Raw genomic sequence first — 25,012 nt, forward strand, 5'->3', positions numbered from 1 at the left:
CATCCCTGGAGGGTAATTTCTCACTCCTCTCCTCTCTGAACCTCTTTCTCTCTCTCTGGTGAGTGCACGTGCCCAATAGCAAATTTAAAAATAAAATTATTATTTGGGGCTAGATGGTGGACCAGTGGTAACAGAGCATTCTGCAAGGCTGACTCACGTGGAAAATTTCTAGATTTACATCTGGAGACCTCCTTGGACACACCAGGCACACATACATGCATATACCCGTGATCCAGAGCTGGTTGGAGTTGGGGGTAGCTTGTAGCATGGGAGCCCTCTTAGGAGTGCCTGTCTCTCTGCCTCTGGCTCTGTCATTGTATCTCTCATTCTTTCCTGCTCATGGAAGAAAGAAAAAAAAAGTTAAAGTAAAGGTTATTCTAAATTGATGATATGTCTTATCATTGATAGCATTCGATAACTCAGGAATTTAACAATGCAGTCCTTCCAAGGTGCTTATAAAACTTAAAGACTATGTAAGGTGCTTGGTACAGAATCAAAGCTCAAGACATGGTGATAATTATTTCTTCTCAGTAACTTGGCCATAGGCTACATTACTAGTTAGTGGCAAAACCTAGATTGGGAACAAATTCATAAAAGCAATTCCAGAATTTTTTCTTTTGTAGCCCAAAATTCTAGCCCCAAATAGTAAGGGAATTCACTCATTATTTTAGTTAGTTGTTTCCCCATATCATGATCCCAACTCTGGAATTCTTTTTTTTTTTTTCTTCTGATTTTGTTTGTTTCTTTTTTTTCCTTAACAAGAGAGGGGGAGATGGAGAGAGACAGGCACCCTCAAAAGAGTCTTCCCACATCAATTCATCCCCGGCCTCAGCTAGCCAGGGTATCACACGTGCACATGCCCTTTGTGTACAGGAAGACTTTGGGCTACACACTTGAGACTTTCCCATATGGCCTCAGCATCACAGAACATTGTTATGACAGTGCCACTATGGTTGGCTTTCTCGTTTCTTATAACTCTGCCTAGTTTTCTCACTTTTATCTTCATCAGGCACAAATCACATGAATCCTTCAACATTTGAAATTGTAATCCTTAAACCAATGCATACAGGACTTGTATAATCATCATATGCTATATTAAGTTTTGATGTGTTCTGGATACTGTGCTTTGCTTCTGGGCTAATAGGAACTGGGTAAATATTTAAAGTACTGAAATGAAGTTAAGCCTTTAGCCCATTCCAACATTTTCTGTTTCATTTTGTGTTTTATTTTTTCTTTTTCCCCAGAAGGAACCATGAATTCATCACTGTGCTAGTTACTGATGTCAGTACTTTCCTACCTACTGAAAATGACTCTGAGCTGGGGAGAGAAGTATGGCCGAAATTTCAACTACAAAGTTGGTACAGTGAAGCTCTGTTATTATTGTTATGTTATTTTTCTGCTCAGCATCCATTCTTTCTTCTTTTCCATTAAAGGAACTCTGTCCTTCTTTAGACCTTATAGTTAGCACTAGGATTCATCCTAAGGGTGATTGAAAAACCCAGGCCTGGACAACCACCAAACTTCATTCCTTTGGCTATTTGGTTCAGGGATGAAAGACACATTTTTGCTTAATTTAGTTTAAAATTTAAATTTCTAATGCTTTCACTTGAGAATCCATCTATACTAATATAATGGGACGTCAAGATCAGTTTGTGATAGGGACACTCCTAATAGCTCTAGGTCAACATTGGAACTAGACCCTTAATGAGGCACTGATGAAGATAATTTTGCACAATCCCTCCAACACCATCAGGAAGATGGCTGCTGATGCGCCAACCCAGGTCTAAAAAACAGCCAGGTAGGTATTTCCTTTCTTTTTTTGAATTTGCCAGAGAGCACATACATTCACTAAAGAGAGAGGGAAAATGAGAAAGCACTCCTTCTCCCATGGATCATGGTCACGCTGCAATCCCTTCTCCATTTCTCAATCCTGTTGGGATTTGGGGCATGCATGTATATGTATCCAGTATGTCCCTCAAGCTACCAGGTCCAGGACTCAAACCATCTGGCTGGCCATGTGGGATCTAGCTCCCTGAATCACCAGGCTGTGGGGCCTGCCCAAGACATTTTCATTAACAATGAGCTTACCAAGATACCACAAATCAATAACCACTACTTAAACTGCATGTACAATTCCCTCTAATTGCGTCCAGTGTTTGTCAACCAATTATTTTGAATTAATTCATGCTTTTTTCATCAGGAAGGGAATAGAGGTAGTAAGTAAAACTAATACTCTGGGAGGTTTTTGGCAGGATAAGCAAATAAGCTCATGGTCCAGATTTTACATGAGTCCCATGTGAATGCAATTATCAAGAAAGAGCCAGTTTAACTGGTAAACTCAATCTTGGATTCAAATTTAACAAATTTGAATTTCAAAACCTACCTGCAAAGTTGAAAACCATGACCAAATAGTTATGGTTAATGGCAAGTGAAGGATTACCTTAAAGATGTCCTATAAACATCAGATTTTTAAACGATCTATTTGTTGTTGTTTTTTTCTTGAGGGAGGAGTGGAATTGGATTGCTCTTTGACATGTATTTCACTCATTTAAGGTCCCAGATGTACTGTGTAGGTGATCAGTGGGGGTTTTGGGGCTGACTGATGATGTGTTCATTTTTACAAATCTTCAACTATGAAACTAAAACAACAACAACAACAACAACAACAACAACAACAACAAAACCAAAAAAACAAAAACACACCAGAGTGAGAGAATGGGAGAGAGAGAGAGAGAGAAAGAGAGAGAGAGAGAGAGATTTTTGAGAGAGCCATGTCAAGATTTTCTTGCCCCAGCCTCCCAGTTAGTTAGGACTATAGGCTTGTACCTCATGACTAACCTGTTTAGGATAGGCTGAGAATCAAACTCAGGCCTTCATGTGGTCTCAGCCAACACTCAGCAGTGCAGCCGTCAATTTTTTTTTTTTTTTATCTTTTGTGAGGTTACTGAGGTGTTAGCTATGAAAAGTGGCCATCATAGCCATGGTAAGATATTCTTAGATATTACTTGACAAAGTGATTTCGTGTTTCAGAAGTCTATATTTGAGACTCCCTGGTAAGGAATGATGTTCTAGAAAATGGAGTGCAAGATGAATGTCCAATTTATTTTACTATATATCTTATTGCACCTTCCAGATAAAAAAGGCCATATAGAGGGTATCACTCTTCATTAAGAAGATTTGATATTCCCATGTGAAGTGGAAATAAGCAAATTATTAATAGACTGCTGGGATTTTTGCTTATTATGTGTAACAAACACTGAATATCTACTGCATACATAGCATGGGTTAAAGTAAATGTTCTTTTTTGCATAGCATAAGTGCAAGATACTGTCAAAGCAATTTCATAATCATTTCATAAACCAGATAAAGGCACTTACCATTAAGGTTGTAATGTTTTTAAATGTCAGAGCAGTAACTGAACAATTATAAGAGTTAGGGCACATTTTGTCATTAATTTGTCACTCTGCTATGACATTAACTACCTTCCTGTAAATTGCTCATTTGACATTTTTCCAATCTGTACTGTGTGAAGAACTTCACAATGGACATCACCTCATTTTATTTTTCTTCTTAAAAAAAATTTAATCCAATACACGTTAAGCACTAATACCTTCTTGTAAGAATTTTTTAAATGATGAAAAAGCAAATATTCCATTTAATTTTTACACAATCTTACTTCCTTTTCCAGAAGTTACACTGCTGTTTAGTATATCCACTTCCAGCCCCTTTTCTATGCATTTATGAAAAAATATGTGCATATATCAGTGTATAGTTTTATTTTTGGTATATGTGTTTGTAAATTGGATCATAATGTATGTATTGCTTTGCAACTTGCCTTTTTCACTTAATGAGATATGTTAAGGATCTTCACATATCAGTATATGTAGATTTATTCACACAATCACTCAGCAAATATTTATTGAACACTATTGTGGATTTTATCATTCAGCAAATACTCACTCCTTTCCTCCACTCCCCAGGGGAGGAACATATTTCCCTGCCCTATTAATGTGGAGCTTGCTCATATGACTTGCTTAGGCCAATGGAGCAGGGTTGTGGAAATGACAGTGTGCCTGATCCTCAAAGCTTTTTGAAACATTGCAAGTTCTGCCTGCTTTCTTGGGCCCCACCCGGCACTAAAAGAATAGTTTGTCTCCCATGCTCTTCAGATGGATTCTTGGCATAGGAAGACACCTGGAACAGAGCTGAGTTCAGCCCACAGCCTGGAACAGAGTTGCTACTGTTGGCTGTAGAAAGATGAACAAGATTTAAATGTTTGTTGCTGTAAGCCACTGAGATTTTAGAGTTTTTGTAACTCAGCATGATCACAGTAAAAGCTGACTGGTACAAACACCTGCTATTTGCCAGGCATTGTTCTAGATGCTGGGAAAACAAGAATCCCCAACCATATGGAATTTATACTGAAAAGCTGGGTAGTATTCCATGGAATGGTTGAACTATGGTAAAACATTGTCTCTTTTGCTGTTTCATAGGCCTTTTGTAGAAAATGTTTAGCATGCAATGTCTGTGCATCCTCAATGCTTCTGCTGTTGCCATCCCCTCCTTCCCCTGCCCACTGACACCTGTTCATGTCTCTCCCTTCTTCACTTTTCACCTTGACTACAGAACCAATACCAGTTGGTTCTTCCTCTATGCTCTCCCTACCATCATATGCCCCAAGCACTATAGCACAACTTCTGGTTAAGATTTTGCCTCACAAAATTTAGTGACCTTTTCTCTTTATTTACAGAATACAAAATCTGACTTTCCATGTTTGCTCCATTCCAACTTTCCAAGTCATTTTTCTTTCACTCCTTCACACTCAAGTTTGGCCAGATCAGTCTGTATACTGCCTAGGATACACATCCTATAGCGGACTTTGTGGTGGTTTTAGGACTGAGGTATTCATGCCACAAGCTGCTGGTAGATGATGGCTTTTATATGAGTCTCTCTCTGGGACTAGCTTTCAGCTGAAGAGAACCGCCTCATCTAAGATTCATATTCCCTTCTTAGGGATAACCTACATCCAATAACTGGTCAAGGTGGGGACTATAAAAACTATCCCCTTTGTCTGTGAAAAGCCATCCAGGTTTGAAACAATCCATGGAATTGGTTAAGGCCCTTTTCCTAAATGCATTAAAGCCCACTACCTTCCTCTGCAAAACCTGCTTTTTTCTCTCCCCACAGGGATTGATACCAATGCTACTTCCTAACACATTTTCTGAATGCTGAACTCCATGTCAGAGTCTGCTTCCTGGGAAACTTGGCATCAAACATATCCTATAGATCCCTGGACCTTTTCCATACCTTAGGGTCTTTGATCATGCTGTTCCTCCCACCCTGAACTCCTTCCCTATATAGTCCTCTGCTAGTTAAACTCTATCCTTAAATCATAGCCACACACAAACGTTGCCTGCTCCATGACTTTTTTCCCTTACTCCTCATACCAGTCGCCCCTGATTTCCCCCTTTAAATGCCCATCAGCAGTGCTCTTGTTTTAAGTTTATTTCTTCCATGAGAGAAATAGACACACACACACACACACACACACACAAAGAGAGAGAGAGAGAGAGAGAGAGAACTCTCAACAATATCTTCACCCTAGGATACACCTCTAGCTTCAGCCAGCTAGATTCATGGGCACACAAGTGTCTCGCATGTACAAGGAGACCTCAGGACATGAACCCAGCACCTTCCAATGTCCCCTCAGCATCGTGGAGCATTGCTTTACTACTTCATTAGTGCACTGTGCTATGAAGCTATAAGGTTGAAATGGAAAGAACTTGGACTTTGGAATCAAGCAGACTGGGATTCCTCCTCCACATTCTTCCTGTGTGACCATGAACTCCTCAGTCTTTTCTCATCAGTAAAATAGGATTAAAAAATGATTACTTCATAAAATTTATGTGAACATTAAAAATAAGATAACACAGACCATGGACTCCGGTTTTTCTCATCAATAAAATAGGATTAAAAAATGGAAACTTCTTAAAATTTATGTGTGCATTAAAAATGAGATAGCACAAATAGTGTCTGGCTCAGAGGAGGTACTCCAATTAGAGATCCTCCCACATTTTCTTTTCTTCTTCCTTTTATTATATCTTGTATCTTTACTGATTATATCAGTCATTCATTGGCTTGTCTCCTCTGCCTATGGACTTTGAAATACGTCTTGCTTATCTTGATATTCACACAGCACCTAGCACAAAGAGCTTAATAAATGTTGTAGAACTAGATACCACTTTGAGGCAAAGTATTTTCGTTTGGTTTTGGAGCCAAGAATTTCCATATTGTATCCCACAAGTCATAAATTTAGACAAATAAGGGAGTCCAGAACTTTTATTTATGGATTTTCAATAGCCACTATAACTGAAGAGAATTTTGACAGACCTCTAGCAGGCTTTGTCTCTCTCTGCAAGCACCAAAGTGGAACCCAAAATGCAAACAAAGGTGTGCCTAGGGTATTTAGACTCAGATAACAGCAACTTTTACACTTTGGTGCTTCTATGACTAGTTTCTTTTAATCTAATTTTTATGACTATAGCTGAACACTAAAATAGTTTTAAAGGTTGGCATCGGGGAAAGAAGTTAGCATAGTGCCTTACTATATGTGCAAGATTTTCTTTCTTTTTTCTTTTTAAGTTTATTTATTTATTTATTTATTTATTTATTTATTTATTGATTTTTCATGTGTGAGTGAGCAAGAGAGAAACAGACAGAGAAAGAGATATGGCACCCCAAACAGGGTCTTGACATAGCCATCCATGCCCAACTGCAGTCAGCTCCAGATCATGAGCACACCTGTACCCAAAGTACTCAGGAAGATTTCCAGAGGTGAACCTGAAACCCTCCCATGTTTGTCAGAGCATTGCATTTTACATCTGCACCCCTGTCCAGCCCCAAAACAAGTTTTTTTTCCCCCAAACGTGTGTGTGTGTGTGTGTGCATGTAATTAACATAATAATCATACCTATTTGTAAGGGCACAATGAGACTTTTCATTACAGGAATACACTATGCAATGATTCATTCAGGATGATTAGTGTACTCATCACCTCAGCCATTTGTCATTACTTGTGTTGGGAACATTCAAAATCCTCCTTTCTGGTTACTTTGAGATGCACAGCTAATTGCTGTCATTTATTTTCTCCCCACTGCCTTTTATAACACCCAAAATATTTCCTCCTAGCTGCAATTTGTTCCTGTTAACATTCCTCTATTCCCCCACCCCTACCCCAACCTTCCCAGCCTCTAGCTGAATTCCTGATCTATCTCTTTAAGGTCTTTCTTTCTTTCTTTTTTCAATTTCCATGGATGAGGGAGGACATGTGGTATTTCTCTACATCTGCTTCCTTCTTCCTTTCTACCTTCCTTTCTTCTTTCCTTCCCCCCTCACTCCCTCCCTTCCTGCCTTCCCTCCTTCTTTCCTCCCTTCCTTATTCCTTCTTTTCTTTTTTTTTGGGGGGAGGGGGAGAGGTTTTTGCTGTAGGGCACATGTGTTCACCAGAAAGACAGAGAGAGACAGAGAAATAGAAAGTGAGAAATCACCCTCCAGGGGGGATGGCCATGCCACAACCCCATCTCCTCCATTCTCCTCTCAGGATCTTGGGCCCGCACGCTCACACACCTGGCGTGAGTTTAAGCCATCGAGTCTGAGACTCGAACCACGGTCAACTACATGGGAGTTCAGCGATGTAGCCATTATGCCTTTTGCTGATCCTCCTTCTTTTCTTTGCCAGAGAGCACATGTGCTTGCCAGAGAGAGACTGAGAGGAGAGGGAGAAAGTATTACTAACAGGATGTGGCCATGCCTCAATCCCTTTTCCACCATTTCTCCATCTTGCCAGAATTTGGGACATGCAAGCACACATGACTGGGATGTTTTCAAAGCTGTTGGGACTGGGATTCAAACCGTGCATCACGGATTCAAATGGCAAGGTAGTTCGTGTGAGATCTAGCACCCTTAACTATCAGGCCATGAGACCAGTCTCTACAGCACTGCTTTTTAAAGGGTGTAGTACTGTGTGCTTTAGGAGACTGAAAATGGAAGAAGACAACAACATAGAGGCTTTGATAAATGTTTACTATCAGAGAGTAATTTACAGACTGGGAAATGTCAATGGAGATGAATTCTCACTGGGCAGCTACAGGTTGCACCTCTCTCTCCCTCCATGAGCTGGGACTTCTCTGGCCTCTCCTGTCTGGCTGCTGTCTCCCTCTCTTGGTACTTCTGCTTTACTGACATCCTGACATCGGCACCACCCCCAAGTACTGCTCTACCCTCCCCCAGTCAGCAGTAACCTTTAAGGGGCTCACTGAACCAATAGGACAAATATTTGGGAGGAAGTTGTGAATATTCAGGTGCTAGAAGATCAAAGGTTGCTAGCTCTATTGTTAAGGGCAAGGAGGCAAGTCATCTCAGTTAGGGGGTTTGAATGATTGCCTGCCCCAGGTACTGAAGAGTGTAGGGACACATAGATGATTTCAGTTTGCTTCACTTATACACTCACGCCAAGGGAAACACATATGGTGGTAATGCTGTGGTGTTAGAAGAGAAATTTATTCAGTGCAGCCTGTTATTCCTATCCCTGTCCTTTCCCTCTCCTCTTTTTACCTTCCCTTTATACCCAAACGTACTAAAGGGACTGAAGTCTCCATGACTCTACTCACACTACCTCTGTTCTTAGAATGGCCTTCCCCACCTTGGTTGAGTTAACTTTCACTGATTCTTTAAGATTAATCTCTGGGCATCATCAATGCTGAGATGTTTTTCTGGCCTCCTCAAAGCAAGATGCTTGTTCATAGTTATTTAAAAACATCTTATACCCTGTGTATCTTTGCCATTCCATTGTGCCTCTCACTCCAAACTGGGAGCTCATTCAGGACCTGGCACTTAGCAATGTCTTGCTCAAACCTGGAGATTCAGTTCACGTTTATCAAATGAATGACTGTATGGGAAAATGTTGGAGTTTGTTCACAGCACTGATATATGACTTTGTAATTCTATTGGCTCAGAAGCCTCAGAACAGGTCTCTTAAAACACCATGTGTATTTATTGGGAATTTTAAACTTGTAATAAATAGGTCTCTTAACTTCTCTGAGTCCTTTTCATTTGGTTGGTTGTCTGTTTTGTAAAATGAATGGTATATATGATACTTTTATGAGCTATTATTTCCCAACCAGTAGGTTGGGACACTTTGGCTGGTCATGAAGATATCCTTTGATGTGTCACAATATCTTTGGTTTCTTCATTCTGTTGTCGAGTTTTGACTGGCAGGGTAGGATTAGTGGTAACTGTTGTAGAGAAAGGAGGTGGGACAACATGGACAAACACCTATCTAAAAGTTGAGCATTGACTCTGGGTGGCTCTGGAGCTGGATCAGTGAAGAGCTTGTGGGGAATAGAGCAGGAAGCAAGAGGCAGCACATTTTACCCTGTCTCTGTATCCTACTTTGCACAAGGTTGGTGAACACAGAGATTTTGCATAACTGAAAATGATGGTGCAACAGAAGCCTCCTAATGTGGAATCAACTACCATTGCCAAGTCAGCATGAACTGAAGAAGAAAAATGAAACAGAGCATGAACTGAGGATATAGAACACTCAGAGAGGATTTTACTTGATAAAAGAGAAAATTTTTTCTGTGTCTGTACAAAGAATGTTCATACCTTAGAACTCTTATGGTTGTAAATGATAGAAGCCCACTTGGAACCAGCTTGGACAAAAAGAGGGATTTTTTTCCTATTTATTTATTTATTTATTTATTTATTTATTTATTTTTACTTTTGGCTCATACAGAAAATCCTGTAAAGGCAGAGCTGTGGCTGGCCTCTAGAAGAACAAAGCTAGTCTCCCACTAGCATGGAGAGTGCAAGTTTCTCATGTCAATTGTCCTCTTTCAGGTAGGCTTTTCCAGGGGACTAGATCTCAGATGACAGCGGCCACCAACTCCCATCTTCCCAGATTTTATTCATCCAACTGCTAAAATAAGTATTTATGGAGTACCTATTACATGCTAGACACTGTTCTATTTTTTTCTTCTGAACCCTTTTTTTGAATTTTAATTTATTTTATACATTCAAACACTATATATCACTACAGCTTGTAAAGTGTATTTACCCAACATGAATACACTTTATACCAGACCAGTTGAGGATATCATACACATTATCATCAATAGACAATTCTCCATTTCTGTGTCTCCTAAATGTCTTATTTCTTTATTTTTCTCTTTGACTCTTTTCCTTTCACTCTCCCCTATCTCCCACCCTCTTCTCACACTGTCTCCAGTATCTGTAACCATTGTCTCTGTTCTATTGTTAGATGCTGAGAATAGCAGAAGAAAACAAGAAAATAAAAACTTCATATTTTAAGGGAGGAAATCCAGACACTACACAAAGGTAAAGAGGACTATTTTACAGTATGTTAGGTACTATAGGAAAGAAAAATGATCAAGCATAGTAGGGTATAGGAAATGCTGGGGGTGAAGGTTGCAATTTAAAACATGTAGAGAAGGCCAACTAAAAAGATGACATTTGAGCATAGATCAGAAGGAGGAGAGATGAGCTTTATAGATAATTAGGGGGAAAGCACTGAAGTTGAAGAGAACAGTAAGTGCAAAGGACTTGAGGTAGGGATGTGTTTGACATGGGTGAGGAACATCAACATGTCTGAGACTGAACAGGAGAAAGCAAGGAGAAAGCAGGAAATGAGGTCAGGAAGGTAAGAAATATGTACAGAGTCTGCAGGGCTTTGTGGATCACAGTAAAGACTTTGACTTAGAGTATGAGATGGGCAACTACTAGAGGGTTTTGTGTGGAGGAGTGTCATTATCTAATATGCATTTCCTTCTGGCTTCTGTGTTGAGAATGAACTGTAGGAAGGCAAAAGTAGACATAGGGAGATCAGTTAGGCACCTACTACAGTAAGTCAAGTGAGAGATGATGACAGTTTAGACCAGGTTGACCCATGAGTTTGCTATCAGAGAGAGACTACTTCTATCAAGTTTTCATTAAAAGGCAGGGCCAGCAGATAGTATAATGGTTACAACAATGGTTACAAATGAACTCCCACATAGTGGACCGCAGTTCAAGTCCTGGACCCAGAGGCTTGAAACTCATGCTAGGTACGTGTCTGTGTGTGCCCAAAATCCCAAGAGGAGAATGGAGAAGAAGGGATTATGATATTGCCATCCCCCCGTGGAATGATTTCTAGCTTTCTGTCTCTCTGTCTTGCTCTGTCTCTCTGGCAAGCACATGCTCCCTATAGCAAAAAAATCTCTCTCTCTCTCTCAAAAAAAAAAAAAGGCAATGAAGATTATGATGTCGTAAGAATCACAGATCACAGATATGACTCATTGCCCTACTGGGAACACTTGGGTGGAGTGAGAGAGGGAGCATTTTTATCTTAAATGTGGGGATCTGTTTCTAGAAGGATAAAGTAGGAGGTGGATCACAATAGTTGTCTACTTTAAGCATTGTTTACTCAAGACTGCTTTAACATTTCAGAAGCATTCTCCTGCCTTTGACTATATGTTTGAATAGACCTGGGAAAAATTCTTTGCCTATAATTCACACAACACTTTCCACTACATCCATGAACTACTTTGCTGAAAACCAAGATAAGGTTTTTGTGAAGAACTGGGCCGTGAGTGGATTTCATCCTGACACATCATCTTTTTTTTTTTATATAGATATATGATCAGTTATTTAATTAGGTTCTTGGCAAAAAAATCTAGAACACCAATTTGTGAGGATAGATTCCATTTGTAAGGGCAAACACGGATCGCAGGTAGCCCTGGAGCTGACGAACAGCTTTGATTTTTGGTAAAATTTGCGAATCCACAGCTTTCTGATCAATCTTGCGCTGCTCTGAAATCTCGTATTTCTCCTTCTCTGTGTCAAAGATCTCACCTTCCTGGTGTCTGGGCTTCCGCAGTTTCTTTTTCTTGAAGTAAGCATCGGTAAGGTGCTTTGGGATTTTTACTTTGCTAATATCAATTTTCATGGAGGTGATGATGACAGATTTCTGGTGTGTTTTATGCAGTGGAACTCCACTGAGAACCAGCGGTCCAGTTACAAGTAGCAAGCCACTGCTCAGCTGCTTCAGGAAAACCACTGTCTTGCCTCTGTGGCGTCCAGTGAGGATGATCATCATCCCGGGAGTGATGCTAGCTCGCAGCTTTCTCACATGCTGACTGAAGGGTTTTTTGCCATGGCTCAACAGCTTTCGAGGCACATCTTCAGTAGGATAATACCTAGGCATTTTGTGCAGTCTAACCACCCGGGTACCACCATTCTTGTCTCCACCAACCGTTTTTGTGACAGTTGCAAGAACCTTTTCCTTTTTCTTTTCGATCCTGGATTTAGTGGCCGAGTATTTCCTCTTGTACATGGCCTTCCTGGAATACATGGCAGACAGGGAGTATCTGCCGATGCCCCGGACTAGGACAGGGTTTCGACTGCAATGGGGCTTCCCCTTCTTGGGCTTTTTAGCCTTGGGGTCACCCTTTTTAACCTTGCCACTGGTATCAGCCTTCTTGGCTTCAGTTTCTTCTCCTTAGTATCCTGCTTTGCAGCTTTATCGCCTGCCATCGCTGGCACATCACCTTTTAGAGTATTTATCTCCCCTCTTAGAGAAGTTTTCTTTGTCAAAATAGAGCTTACTCTATTTTTTTATTTACTGTCACAACAAAAGAATTGAATGGTTCCATAAGCATATACTAAGTCTTCTCAAAAACTACCTCTTTAGAACATCATCCTAATTCTCTCAAGAGAGAATGTGTGACAAACAGTGCAATATTTAAGTCATTTAAACTGAGTGATTATCAAAAATGTTAGATGGAAATGTATGCATCTAAGGGATAAAGTAGGCTCTTCCAACATCATTGTTATAATTACATTGAAAGAGTCTAAATACAGAAATGGTCTCTCTTTCACTTGTCTGGCTGATCTTTTATATTTAACTGTGATATAAACTCAATGAGTGGTCCCTGAATAGTTGACTCTTTCTCTCTCAATTTGTTTTGTCACAAAGGCATGATATGATGACAATTGCAATCATTTCAGATTATATTTGGTACTAAAATGTCTCTCATAACTCTCATGTCCTCACTATCTCAACTTTTATTACATCGAATATACTTGACTTGGGTTGAGTTCAACATTATCACCTTGTATCCTGAAGGGAGAAGCTGAATATTTCATTTTTTTTAAAACAGGTTTGGCTGTGGCCTTTCTATTTATTCCTGTCTTTCTTTTTTCTTTTTCTTTCTTTTTTTTTTTAAGTGCCTTAGGATGTGTGTACTTGCTCACCAGAGAAAGACTAGGAGAACAAGAGTGTGTGTGCATGTGTGTTCAAAATCCTGAGAGAAGAACGGAGGAGAAGGGATTGCAGTGTGGCCATCCCTCCTGGGAGGTGATTTCTCACTTTTTGTCTCTCTTGTCTCTCTGGCAAGTACATGTGCCCTTTAGCAAAAATCTCTCAAGAAAAAAAAAAGAAGATAAAATAATGGAAATTATATGAGGGCAGGGATTTTTTGCCTGCTTTGTTCATCAGTGTATCCCAAGTGTCTGGAAGAAGAGTGCCTAGAGAGAGAGAATACTCAATAAATAAATATTTATTTAATGCATAAATTTTATGGGTTATTAACACAAATGAAAGAAGATATATGATGAATTGATAATGTATAAAGAAAAATGTAGCAAATACTCACCAAGCTAATCTAATAAAAATATATACATTCTTTTCTTTTTAGACAAAGTTTTTCTGTGTTGTGATCCTGCTGCCTTAGCCTCCAGCTGGAATTACAGGTATGTGCCACTGTGCCTGGCCTTCAGGTGGGGCTGAGAATCAATCCAGAGCCTCCCATTGGTTCTAGCCTGTGAAGCACAGCATTTTAGCAATGCACAACACTGTAACTGGAACCAATAAATAGAATTTAACACTACTAGTCCCTTGTAAAACTTTCCCTTGTCATGTCCCTTTCCGTTATTCCAGAGGCTACTACAATCCTAAAATAATATTTATTTTAAATTTTCTATCTTATTATAGTTCTCTTTCTTAATTGAGTATAAATTATTTTGTACATACAAAATAATGTGATATAGATAACAAACACCCATGTATCTACCACCTAGCTGAAGCCATAGATTACCAGTAGATTACAAAGACCATAGAAGTTCCTGTATTCTTCTCTGATCTTTAAAAAAAAATTCCTTTCTTAAATTTTATGTTGATAATTTCCTTTATAGAAAATGCTTTATTGTCTTACTACATTTTTATGTGCCATTAAATAATATATTCTTCAGTTTGGCATTTTAAACTTCATGTAAATAGTAAAGGGTTGTGCTATTCATCTGTGACTTGCTTTTTGTGATCAGCGCAATGTTTGTGAGAGTCTAGGGCTATGAAGCCTGATAATGCTGGTTCTGTACTTCACAACTCAGGGGGACTATTTATTTTGAGATCTGGGTGAATAGCAAGCTTTGGAGCTGTACAGTGAACAATATACTAGACTGTACATAAGACCATGATAGATTGTGTTTCTAAAGTTAATGCTATGGTTTGAATATTTATTCCTTCCTAAACTCATGTTGAAAGTTAATTCCCATTGTACCAATATTAAAAGGTAGGGCCAATAAAGAAGGGCAGAGCCATTAATTGATTAATAGATTCATGGGTTATGATGAGAGTGGGTTGTTATAAAAGCAGCCTCTTTTGCTCTCCAACACACATACCTTCTTTCTTGTCATGTGATACCTTCTGCCATGGACCCTTGTCAAATGCCAACACATGCACTTGGACTTCTCAGACTCCAAAGCTGTGAGCTAAATAAATGTCTGTTCTTTATAAATTATTCAGTCTGTGGTAGTCAGTTATAGCAACAGCAAATGGCCTAAGATAAATGGTCACAAAAATCTCTCCCATTTCACAGGCTCCTTTGCAATGTTACCTTGTCATGTTCTCATCAAGAAGTAGAGTCTTGGGCTGGCTTGTAGCATAGTGGTTAAGCCCTGTTAATTGACAGCCAGCTCTCACATGGCCAACCATGGTTAGAATCTCAGGCTCTCTGGCTTGAAAAATACACTGAGTTCACATATGTGTGTGCCCCAAATCCTGATGGGATGGAGAAATGGAGGTAAAGGAATTCAGCATCACCACATCCCATTGAAAGGTGCTTTCTTTCTCCCTCCCTCACTCTCTGGCAAGTGTATGTGCCCTTTGACAATTGAAAAAAGCAATAGCAACACAGTCTATTTCCTCTCCCTTTGGATCAGGTCTAGTGTTGTGAGTTATTTTAATTAATGGAATGTAGCAGAAATTATGCTGGGTCATTTCTAAGTCTGGAGAGCAAGGGATCTATAGCTTCCACCTTCATCATTTGGTATGTTGTAAGCCACTATATAAGAAATCTAATTGCTCTGAGACCACCATATTATGAGGCAATGATACAGTGAGAGATAGGCCACTTGGATGTGTCAGACATGTGCATGAAGCCTTATTGGACTTCTTAGCTCATCCAGTCACTGACTAAATGCTGCTGAAAGAATGACCACAGATGATGCTATATGGGGCACATCTGCCCAGCTAAGCCCTGACCAAATTCCTGACTCACAGTATCATCAGCAAATAAAATGAAACCAGAATGGCCCTTCAGAACATTCACAGCTGTCATGAGTTGGGCTGATAAGTCATTAGATGTGGCCACTCCAATAAGGAAGATGACCTTAGGTGAAACAGTGCTCTGCAACTGAGGCAATCCCTGAGGTCTGACAGCTAAAAGAGGATTTACAACAGTACTTCCAGAAGCTGGGGCCATAGTATTTCCTTGAAGGAGAATCTGGAAAGTATATCAGTGTCTACAAGTATTTCATTGTACAAATATATGACTATTTAGCTCTTTCCCATTGATGGATATTTGAATTCCACATAGTCAACCGTGGTTTGAGTCCAGGACCCAGCAGTTTAAACTCATGCCGTGTGCATGTGCATGTGTGCCCAAAATCCTGAGAGGAGAATGGAGGAGAAGGGATTGCAGAGTGGCCACCCCCCTGGGAGAGGGTGATTTCTTGCTTTCTGTCTCTTTGTCTCCCTCGTGAGCACACATGCCCTATACAGAAAATCTCTCTCTCTTAAAAAAAAAAATTCCTGGGACCATCAAATATTCTTATGTATTTTATAAATATGTTTAAGTTTTGCTGCTCATATTTAAATCTTGAATGAACCAGGACCTGATTTTTCTTTTTTGGGGGTATAAGATGAAGATCCATTTTTGTTCATACAAATAACTGTTAATTTGCAATGATGTCTCTGTCATAAAGCCCAAATCTGTGTATGTTTTGGTGTTTCCTGGACTGCTGATTATGTTATTATGTTCAGTTGGTTTATTTGTCCATCTCTGAATCAATGTCATTGTGCCTTAGTTACTATAAATTTATAAGACTTGGAGCAGGGTTCTCTCAACCTTACCATTCTTCTCCAGGAGTGTCTGGACTATTCTTGACTCTGCTTTATTAAGTAAATTTTAAATCAATTATGTCAAATTCCTCACACACAAAAAATCTATTAGGAAATGTTTGTTTTGTTCTGTTTTCTATTAAACTGTCTTTATTTTAGATATGGTATGTAAATTACTGAAATTTGAAAAAAAAATCATTTGAGGGATTTGTTAGCCACTTGTAGCAGGCTGAATAGTGACCCCTCCAAAACCTAGGTCTACATCAAAATCTCTGGAACCCACAAATGTGACCTTATTTGGAAAGAGTCTTTGCAGATGCAATTAAATTAAGGATCTTGAGACTAGATTATCCTGGATTACCCAGGTGGGTCCATAAGAGACAAACAAAATGTGAGAGAGAGAGAAGAGGCAGAGCCAAAGTGTCCATGGAGGCAGAGAGTGGGGTGATATGGCCACAAATCAAGGAACACCTACAGCCACCGGAAGCTGGAAATGATAAAGAATGACTTATGTCCTAGAGCCTCGAGAGGGATTGCAGCCCTGCACACAACTTGATTTCAGACTTCTGATCTCCAGAACTGTGCAAGAATACATTCTTGTTGTTTTAAGTTGCCCATTTTGTGGCAATTTATAACAGCAACTCTAGGAAACAAATATACTCTTCATTTTTAAATAATTATTTAATTTTATTTATTATTATTTTTAAATTTGCTATAGGGCCCATGTGCTCACCAGAGGGAGACAAACACACACACAGAGACAGAGAGAGTGAGAAAGCAAGCTGGCGGGTCCAGGACTCCAGTCTCCTAACTATACCACCTACTGGCCCCATTACTCATTCTTATTTTTTTCTAAGCTCTTCTGTTTTGTTAGAGCTTAGAAAGAACCATACTAATATAAATAAATATAAATGTCTTCACCAGACATCAAATATTATGCACTTAGGCTTTCTAAGGAGTATGTATGAGAAATAGCCACATGAAACAAAGTCTGCATTTGCAGCAAAACAGCAACTCTAGTTCCCAAGAGATGACCTAAGATAGGAGAAGATAAAAACAGAACATTTCTGTGGGTGAAATGAGTGCCCTCAATCAATCCAGGCAGCAAGCACGTCAGGGAGAGCCACAAATTCACATCTGGTCAAGACAAGCCAAATACACAGAAAAATCTTGTCCAGTGTTGGTTACTCAGGTTAAAAAGATGGACATCTTGGTAATGGCATTCCATATCACATTTAGCACTTGAGTCCACCACAATGTGGACTGGCATACAGCTGTCAGGCACACAGTAGTCATCCCAGGATATCCATTCAGAGTCTTCCTGTTGATTCTCTTAATGTTTCCAGTGTTTGCTCTCCTGTTTCCTGTCTCATATCTTCCGTTGTATTGATTTATTCTTCTCATTTTGGTGAACACCTCCCCTAGCAGTTTCTTGAGAATAAGTATTTTGAGACTTTGTGTATCCACAAACATCTTCATTTACTTCATCTGAAATGCCAGTTTAGTCAAGTATAGAATTCTAGGTTGGAAATAATTTTTTTTTCAGAATCTTGAAGGCATTGCTCTATTGTTTTCTTCCATTGATGCCCTTAAGAAGAAAAGAGCTATTCTGATACCTGAGCCTCTGTATAAAACCTGTTTCTTCTGTTTCTTTCCACTATACTGAAGTTACCTTGATGCAAGCCTATTTTCCTCCATTGTGCTGTGCTCTAAGCAGGCCCTTTTAATCCTGACAATTCACGTTCCTGACTTGGGAAAAATTTTCTTTAATTTAATCATTGAAAGAATTCTTTCAGTGATGTTTTTCTCACTTCTGCTTTCAGTATTTTTTATTTCTGTAAGTCAAATTTTATAGATGTTGTATCTCTTGGTCTGGTCCTTTCATTTTCTTAGATTTTATTTCTCACTATTACTCTTTTTGTCCTTCAACTTCATTGTTGAGTTTTCTATTTTCACTATCATCATAAATTTCCAAGAGCTCTTTTTGTTCTTTATTTTAATGATAGAATCCTGTTCTTATTTCATAGATGTAAAATTTTCTCTTATCTCTTTTTAATACATTAATACAAATGTTAAGTTTATTTATTTATTGAGAAAGAGAGAGGTAACCCTAACAGGATTCTCATGTGGCGATCCACCCCCAGTCTCAGTTGGCCTGTTTCATGGGCATGTACCTGTGCTCCCAATACACTCAAGGAGGTCCTAGACCATGGTCTTTTCTCATATGGGTCCAGGTATGTTATTGCTGTATGATTGCTTAGCCCTGATAGTTATATTTTGGGTTTTCTTTTTCCTGTGTAGATTCTGTTTCCTTTAGGTTGCTTTTATTTGATTTGTTTATTTGTTTTTGTTTCATTTTGTTTTGTTTGGTTTATCTTCTATATCAAAAGTTTTCTTGTGATGTTTGCTAAATCTTATTTGACTGTTGATGATTAAAAAATTGAAAGCTGTGACCACATTATTGATTTTCATCTTTACTCTTGCAATACTGAGTGGATCATTCTGAGGGGAATCCTTAAGGTCAGCCTTTTTAGATCTTTCTTTGTAGGTTGGTTGACTTCCCCAGAAGAAGATAATCTAATTTTCTGCCAGAAAGGATATAGTTTGGAAATCAGAATTTTGGGAATCAACTTGGGGAGAAGGGGATGGAAATTTAGTGGTGCAGTGGGTTGGGATCTTAGTATTTAGCATTTAGAGATTTGGGACACATATTTCCTTGATTTGCAGTAAGATACTTTGGCCGGGACCAGCAGTTGGCGTAATGGCTATGTTGCTGAACTCCCATGTAGTTGACCCTGGTTCGAGTCTCAGACCCGGTGGCTTAAATTCACTCTGGGCACGTGTGCGTGTGTGCCCAAGATCCCGAGAGGAGAATGGAGGAGAAGGGATTGTGGCGTGGCCATCCCCCACTGGTAGGTGATTTCTCACTTCCTATCTCTCTGTCTCTGTCTTTTATTTATTTATTTATTTATTTATTTATTTTGGAGAGATTTTCGCTATAGGGCACTTGCACTCGCCAGACAGACAGACAGAGACATAGAGACAGAAAACGAGAAATCACCCCCCAGGGGGATGATCACGCCGCAATCCCTTCTCCTCCATTCTCCTCTCGGGATCTTGGGCACTCATGCACACGCGCCCTGCGTGAGTTTTAAGCCACTGGGTCCGGGATGCGAACCATGGTTGACTACGTGGGAGTCCAGCGACATAGTCATTATGCTAACTGCTGATTCCCTCTCTCTGTCTTTCTGGTGGGTGCATGCGCCCTATAGCAAAAATCTCTCAAAAAAAAAAAGGTTCACCTTAACCACTATGCCATCTGCTGCCCCCATATTTATTATTATTTTTAAATTTGCTATAGGGCCCATGTGCTCACCAGAGGGAGACAAACACACACACAGAGACAGAGAGAGTGAGAAAGCAAGCTGGCGGTTCCAGGAGTCCAGTCTCCTAACTATACCACCTACTGGCCCCATTACTCATTCTTATTTTTTTCTAAGCTCTTCTGTATTGTTAGAGCTTAGAAAGAACCATACTAATATAAATAAATATAAATGTCTTCACCAGACATCAAATATTATGCACTTAGGCTTTCTAAGGAGTATGTATGAGAAATAGCCACATGAAACAAAGTCTGCATTTGCAGCAAAACAGCAACTCTAGTTCCCAAGAGATGACCTAAGATAGGAGAAGATAAAAACAGAACATTTCTGTGGGTGAAATGAGTGCCCTCAATCAATCCAGGCAGCAAGCACGTCAGGGAGAGCCACAAATTCACATCTGGTCAAGACAAGCCAAATACACAGAAAAATCTTGTCCAGTGTTGGTTACTCAGGTTAAAAAGATGGACATCTTGGTAATGGCATTCCATATCACATTTAGCACTTGAGTCCACCACAATGTGGACTGGCATACAGCTGTCAGGCACACAGTAGTCATCCCAGGATATCCATTCAGAGTCTTCCTGTTGATTCTCTTAATGTTTCCAGTGTTTGCTCTCCTGTTTCCTGTCTCATATCTTCCGTTGTATTGATTTATTCTTCTCATTTTGGTGAACACCTCCCCTAGCAGTTTCTTGGGAATAAGTATTTTGAGACTTTGTGTATCCACAAACATCTTCATTTACTTCATCTGAAATGCCAGTTTAGTCAAGTATAGAATTCTAGGTTGGAAATAATTTTTTTTTCAGAATCTTGAAGGCATTGCTCTATTGTTTTCTTCCATTGATGCCCTTAAGAAGAAAAGAGCTATTCTGATACCTGAGCCTCTGTATAAAACCTGTTTCTTCTGTTTCTTTCCACTATACTGAAGTTACCTTGATGCAAGCCTATTTTCCTCCATTGTGCTGTGCTCTAAGCAGGCCCTTTTAATCCTGACAATTCACGTTCCTGACTTGGGAAAAATTTTCTTTAATTTAATCATTGAAAGAATTCTTTCAGTGATGTTTTTCTCACTTCTGCTTTCAGTATTTTTTATTTCTGTAAGTCACATTTTATAGATGTTGTATCTCTTGGTCTGGTCCTTTCATTTTCTTAGATTTTATTTCTCACTATTACTCTTTTTGTCCTTCAACTTCATTGTTGAGTTTTCTATTTTCACTATCATCATAAATTTCCAAGAGCTCTTTTTGTTCTTTATTTTAATGATAGAATCCTGTTCTTATTTCATAGATGCAAAATTTTCTCTTATCTCTTTTTAATACATTAATACAAATGTTAAGTTTATTTATTTATTGAGAAAGAGAGAGGTAACCCTAACAGGATTCTCATGTGGCGATCCACCCCCAGTCTCAGTTGGCCTGTTTCATGGGCATGTACCTGTGCTCCCAATACACTCAAGGAGGTCCTAGACCATGGTCTTTTCTCATATGGGTCCAGGTATGTTATTGCTGTATGATTGCTTAGCCCTGATAGTTATATTTTGGGTTTTCTTTTTCCTGTGTAGATTCTGTTTCCTTTAGGTTGCTTTTATTTGATTTGTTTATTTGTTTTTGTTTCATTTTGTTTTGTTTGGTTTATCTTCTATATCAAAAGTTTTCTTGTGATGTTTGCTAAATCTTATTTGACTGTTGATGATTAAAAAATTGAAAGCTGTGACCACATTATTGATTTTCATCTTTACTCTTGCAATACTGAGTGGATCATTCTGAGGGGAATCCTTAAGGTCAGCCTTTTTAGATCTTTCTTTGTAGGTTGGTTGACTTCCCCAGAAGAAGATAATCTAATTTTCTGCCAGAAAGGATATAGTTTGGAAATCAGAATTTTGGGAATCAACTTGGGGAGAAGGGGATGGAAATTTAGTGGTGCAGTGGGTTGGGATCTTAGTATTTAGCATTTAGAGATTTGGGTCACATATTTCCTTGATTTGCAGTAAGATACTTTGGCCGGGACCAGCAGTTGGCGTAATGGCTATGTTGCTGAACTCCCATGTAGTTGACCCTGGTTCGAGTCTCAGACCCGGTGGCTTAAATTCACTCTGGGCACGTGTGCGTGTGTGCCCAAGATCCCGAGAGGAGAATGGAGGAGAAGGGATTGTGGCGTGGCCATCCCCCACTGGTAGGTGATTTCTCACTTCCTATCTCTCTGTCTCTGTCTTTTATTTATTTATTTATTTATTTATTTATTTTGGAGAGATTTTCGCTATAGGGCACTTGCACTCGCCAGACAGACAGACAGAGACATAGAGACAGAAAACGAGAAATCACCCCCCAGGGGGATGATCACGCCGCAATCCCTTCTCCTCCATTCTCCTCTCGGGATCTTGGGCACTCATGCACACGCGCCCTGCGTGAGTTTTAAGCCACTGGGTCCGGGATGCGAACCATGGTTGACTACGTGGGAGTCCAGCGACATAGTCATTATGCTAACTGCTGATTCCCTCTCTCTGTCTTTCTGGTGGGTGCATGCGCCCTATAGCAAAAATCTCTCAAAAAAAAAAAAAAATATACTTTTGCCTTAAAATGTGTCTGTTGTCTACAGTCCAGAGGTCTCCTGTTGACTCTGTATAGAGAATAAATCAGCTTTCTGCCAGTTTGAGAAGAGAAAGTTGCTTTAACTTCTTTTGGTAAAACTTTATAACTTTCTCTATAAATGTCATACATATATTTATTAGATTTATTCCTAGATAAATTTTCTATCATAATTTGTATATTTTAAAACGTTATGCTTTCCATCTGTTGCTTTTGTACAGAAATAAAATTAATTTTAAATCTTGTTCCTGTTTTAGTCAACTATTCTCAATTATTCTGTTAACTCCAATAATTGTCAACTAATTACTTTGGGTTTTCTGGTTGGGCAATCAGATAATTTTTAAATAATGACAATGTTTCTACCTTTATGTTCCTTATAACCTAAAAAGATTATAAATTACTATTCCCATTTTACTTGACCAGACAAGATGGCTAGTTTGATTTTTTTCCTTTAGAATTATTTTATTAAATCATAAGTGTACAACAGCTTCTTAACTCTACACACGCACTTAAATTGTTTAAAAGAAAAACGTTATGTCTTATTACACCATGATCCTGGCTAATAGCTTTTCAAAACTTTGAGAAAAATCTTAAAAAGGTTTCACACGTCACCTGAAACTTACAAATTTAACATTATCAAAGAAGGAATGCTTCTACACTCTTACAAAGACCACTAGAAAGAAACAATTAAAAAGCTAAGAAACTGTCTCAAAGGTATTTTATTTTATAATCCTTCCTCCACAGTAAGGTAATGTTATTAAATAATCCAATCCATTCACAAAAGGGTTCTCTGCCATATCACTGCATATTTATGCATGACTGAGATAAGAGTTTCCTTAACATCATTATTTCGATAACCTGAAGCTGTTCTGTTACCTCTGGGCTCTCATCCTCTCTTATTTATACGGTGAAGCCCATGGCAACGAGGAAGAAGCTCAATATTGGCTCCTCCCACCATAACCCCCACTTCCTCCACTGCCTCCTGGGCCATAGTTTCCTCCACCATATGCCCCCCCACCATGTTCCTGCTACCACCAAAGTTTCCACTCTTTTTTGGACCATAGTTAGAAGGTTGCTGGTTATAGTTTCCAAAATCATTATAATTTCCACTTCCGTAATTTCTTCCTTCATAGTTGTCATAAACACCTCCATAGCCCCCACCCTGGTTGCCATATCCAGGTCCTCCACCACCATATCCTCCTCTTCCTCCTCCATGACCAGGGCTACCTCCAAAATTGCCACCTCCAGGTCCGCCTCCATACCCATTATAGCCATCCCCAAAGCCACGTCCACTTCCATACCCATTAGATCCTCCTCTAAAGTTACTTCCTGGTCCTGGCCCAAAATTTCCATCACCACCACGTGAATCTCCAAAACCAAAATTGCCTCCTCTCCCACTCCTAGAACTTTGGACTTCCTGCATTTCTTGTCTAGACAAAGCCTTTCTTACTTCTGCGTTATGTCCATTGATAGTATGGTATTTCTGCAAAACAGTTTTATCCACAGGATCATGGTCATCAAAAGGAACAAAGCCAAAGCCTCTTTTCTTTCCAGATTGCCTATCAGTAATTATCTCAATGGTATCAATTTTTCCATATTCCTCAAAATAATCTCTAAGGTGATGTTCCCAATTCCACCAACAAACAGCTTCTTCACAGTTACATGAGCCCCTGGTTTTCCAGACTCCTCTCTTGCCACAGCACATTTGGGCTCAACAACTCTCCCTTCAATTGAATGAGGTCTCGCAGCCACGGCAGCATCAACCTCAGCCATGGATGAGAAAGTCACAAAACCAAATCCTCTTGATCTTTCACTTGCAGGGTCCCTCATTACCACACAGTCTGTAAGCTTTCCCCATTGCTCGTAGTAGTTCCTCAAACTTTCTTCTGTGGTTTCAAAGCTTAAGCCACCAATAAACAGTTTACGGAACTGTTCCTTTTCTCTCTTTTTCCTCTCCAAAGGAACAGTTTCTAAAGTTTTCTCCATTGCGGACTCAGTCGCTTCAGCCCGATTTCTCGCAGCCGAGAGAGATGAGCGAGATCTCCGCGGACGAACGCGAGCCGGACTCGTCCTGGCGCTGTAGTGAGAACCACCGCTGTTCAAGAAACAACGCCACCAGGAAGGCCTCCACACAAGACCTGGCGCTGCTGCTACAAGATGGCTAGTTTGATTTTGAGTAGAGGGTGGTAATAGCCCTTATTTTGTTTATGATTTGGTTTATTTTTTAGAATTATTCGAGATCTCCGCGGACGAACGCGAGCCGGACTCGTCCTGGCGCTGTAGTGAGAACCACCGCTGTTCAAGAAACAACGCCACCAGGAAGGCCTCCACACAAGACCTGGCGCTGCTGCTACAAGATGGCTAGTTTGATTTTGAGTAGAGGGTGGTAATAGCCCTTATTTTGTTTATGATTTGGTTTATTTTTTAGAATTATTTTTTATTTATTTTTATTATTATTTTTAATTTGATGAGAGAAAGAGAGAAAGAAAGTGAGAAAGAAAGCCTCCAGGTTTGAGACTCAAACCACAGTCACCTATGTGGGAATCCAACACCTTAACCATCATGTCACTTGCCGACCCTTATTATTT

General features: G+C 39.5%; 1 protein-coding gene and 1 pseudogene across 1 annotated transcript; both read right to left on the minus strand.

The window, feature by feature from the left end:
- Positions 1 to 11,731: 11,731 nt before the first annotated feature.
- On the minus strand, positions 11,732 to 12,591 carry LOC106734892 (60S ribosomal protein L6-like). The gene is given in 2 exon segments (XM_014587935.1): positions 11,732 to 12,546; positions 12,549 to 12,591. Coding segments are annotated over 2 exon segments (858 nt in total).
- Positions 12,592 to 23,215: 10,624 nt separating this feature from the next.
- Positions 23,216 to 24,549, minus strand: LOC102477013 (heterogeneous nuclear ribonucleoproteins A2/B1 pseudogene; annotated as a pseudogene).
- Positions 24,550 to 25,012: the final 463 nt, after the last annotated feature.

The sequence above is a fragment of the Tupaia chinensis genome, unplaced genomic scaffold (genome assembly GCF_000334495.1).
Source record: "Tupaia chinensis unplaced genomic scaffold, TupChi_1.0 Scaffold000248_1, whole genome shotgun sequence".
NCBI lineage: Eukaryota > Metazoa > Chordata > Mammalia > Scandentia > Tupaiidae > Tupaia > Tupaia belangeri.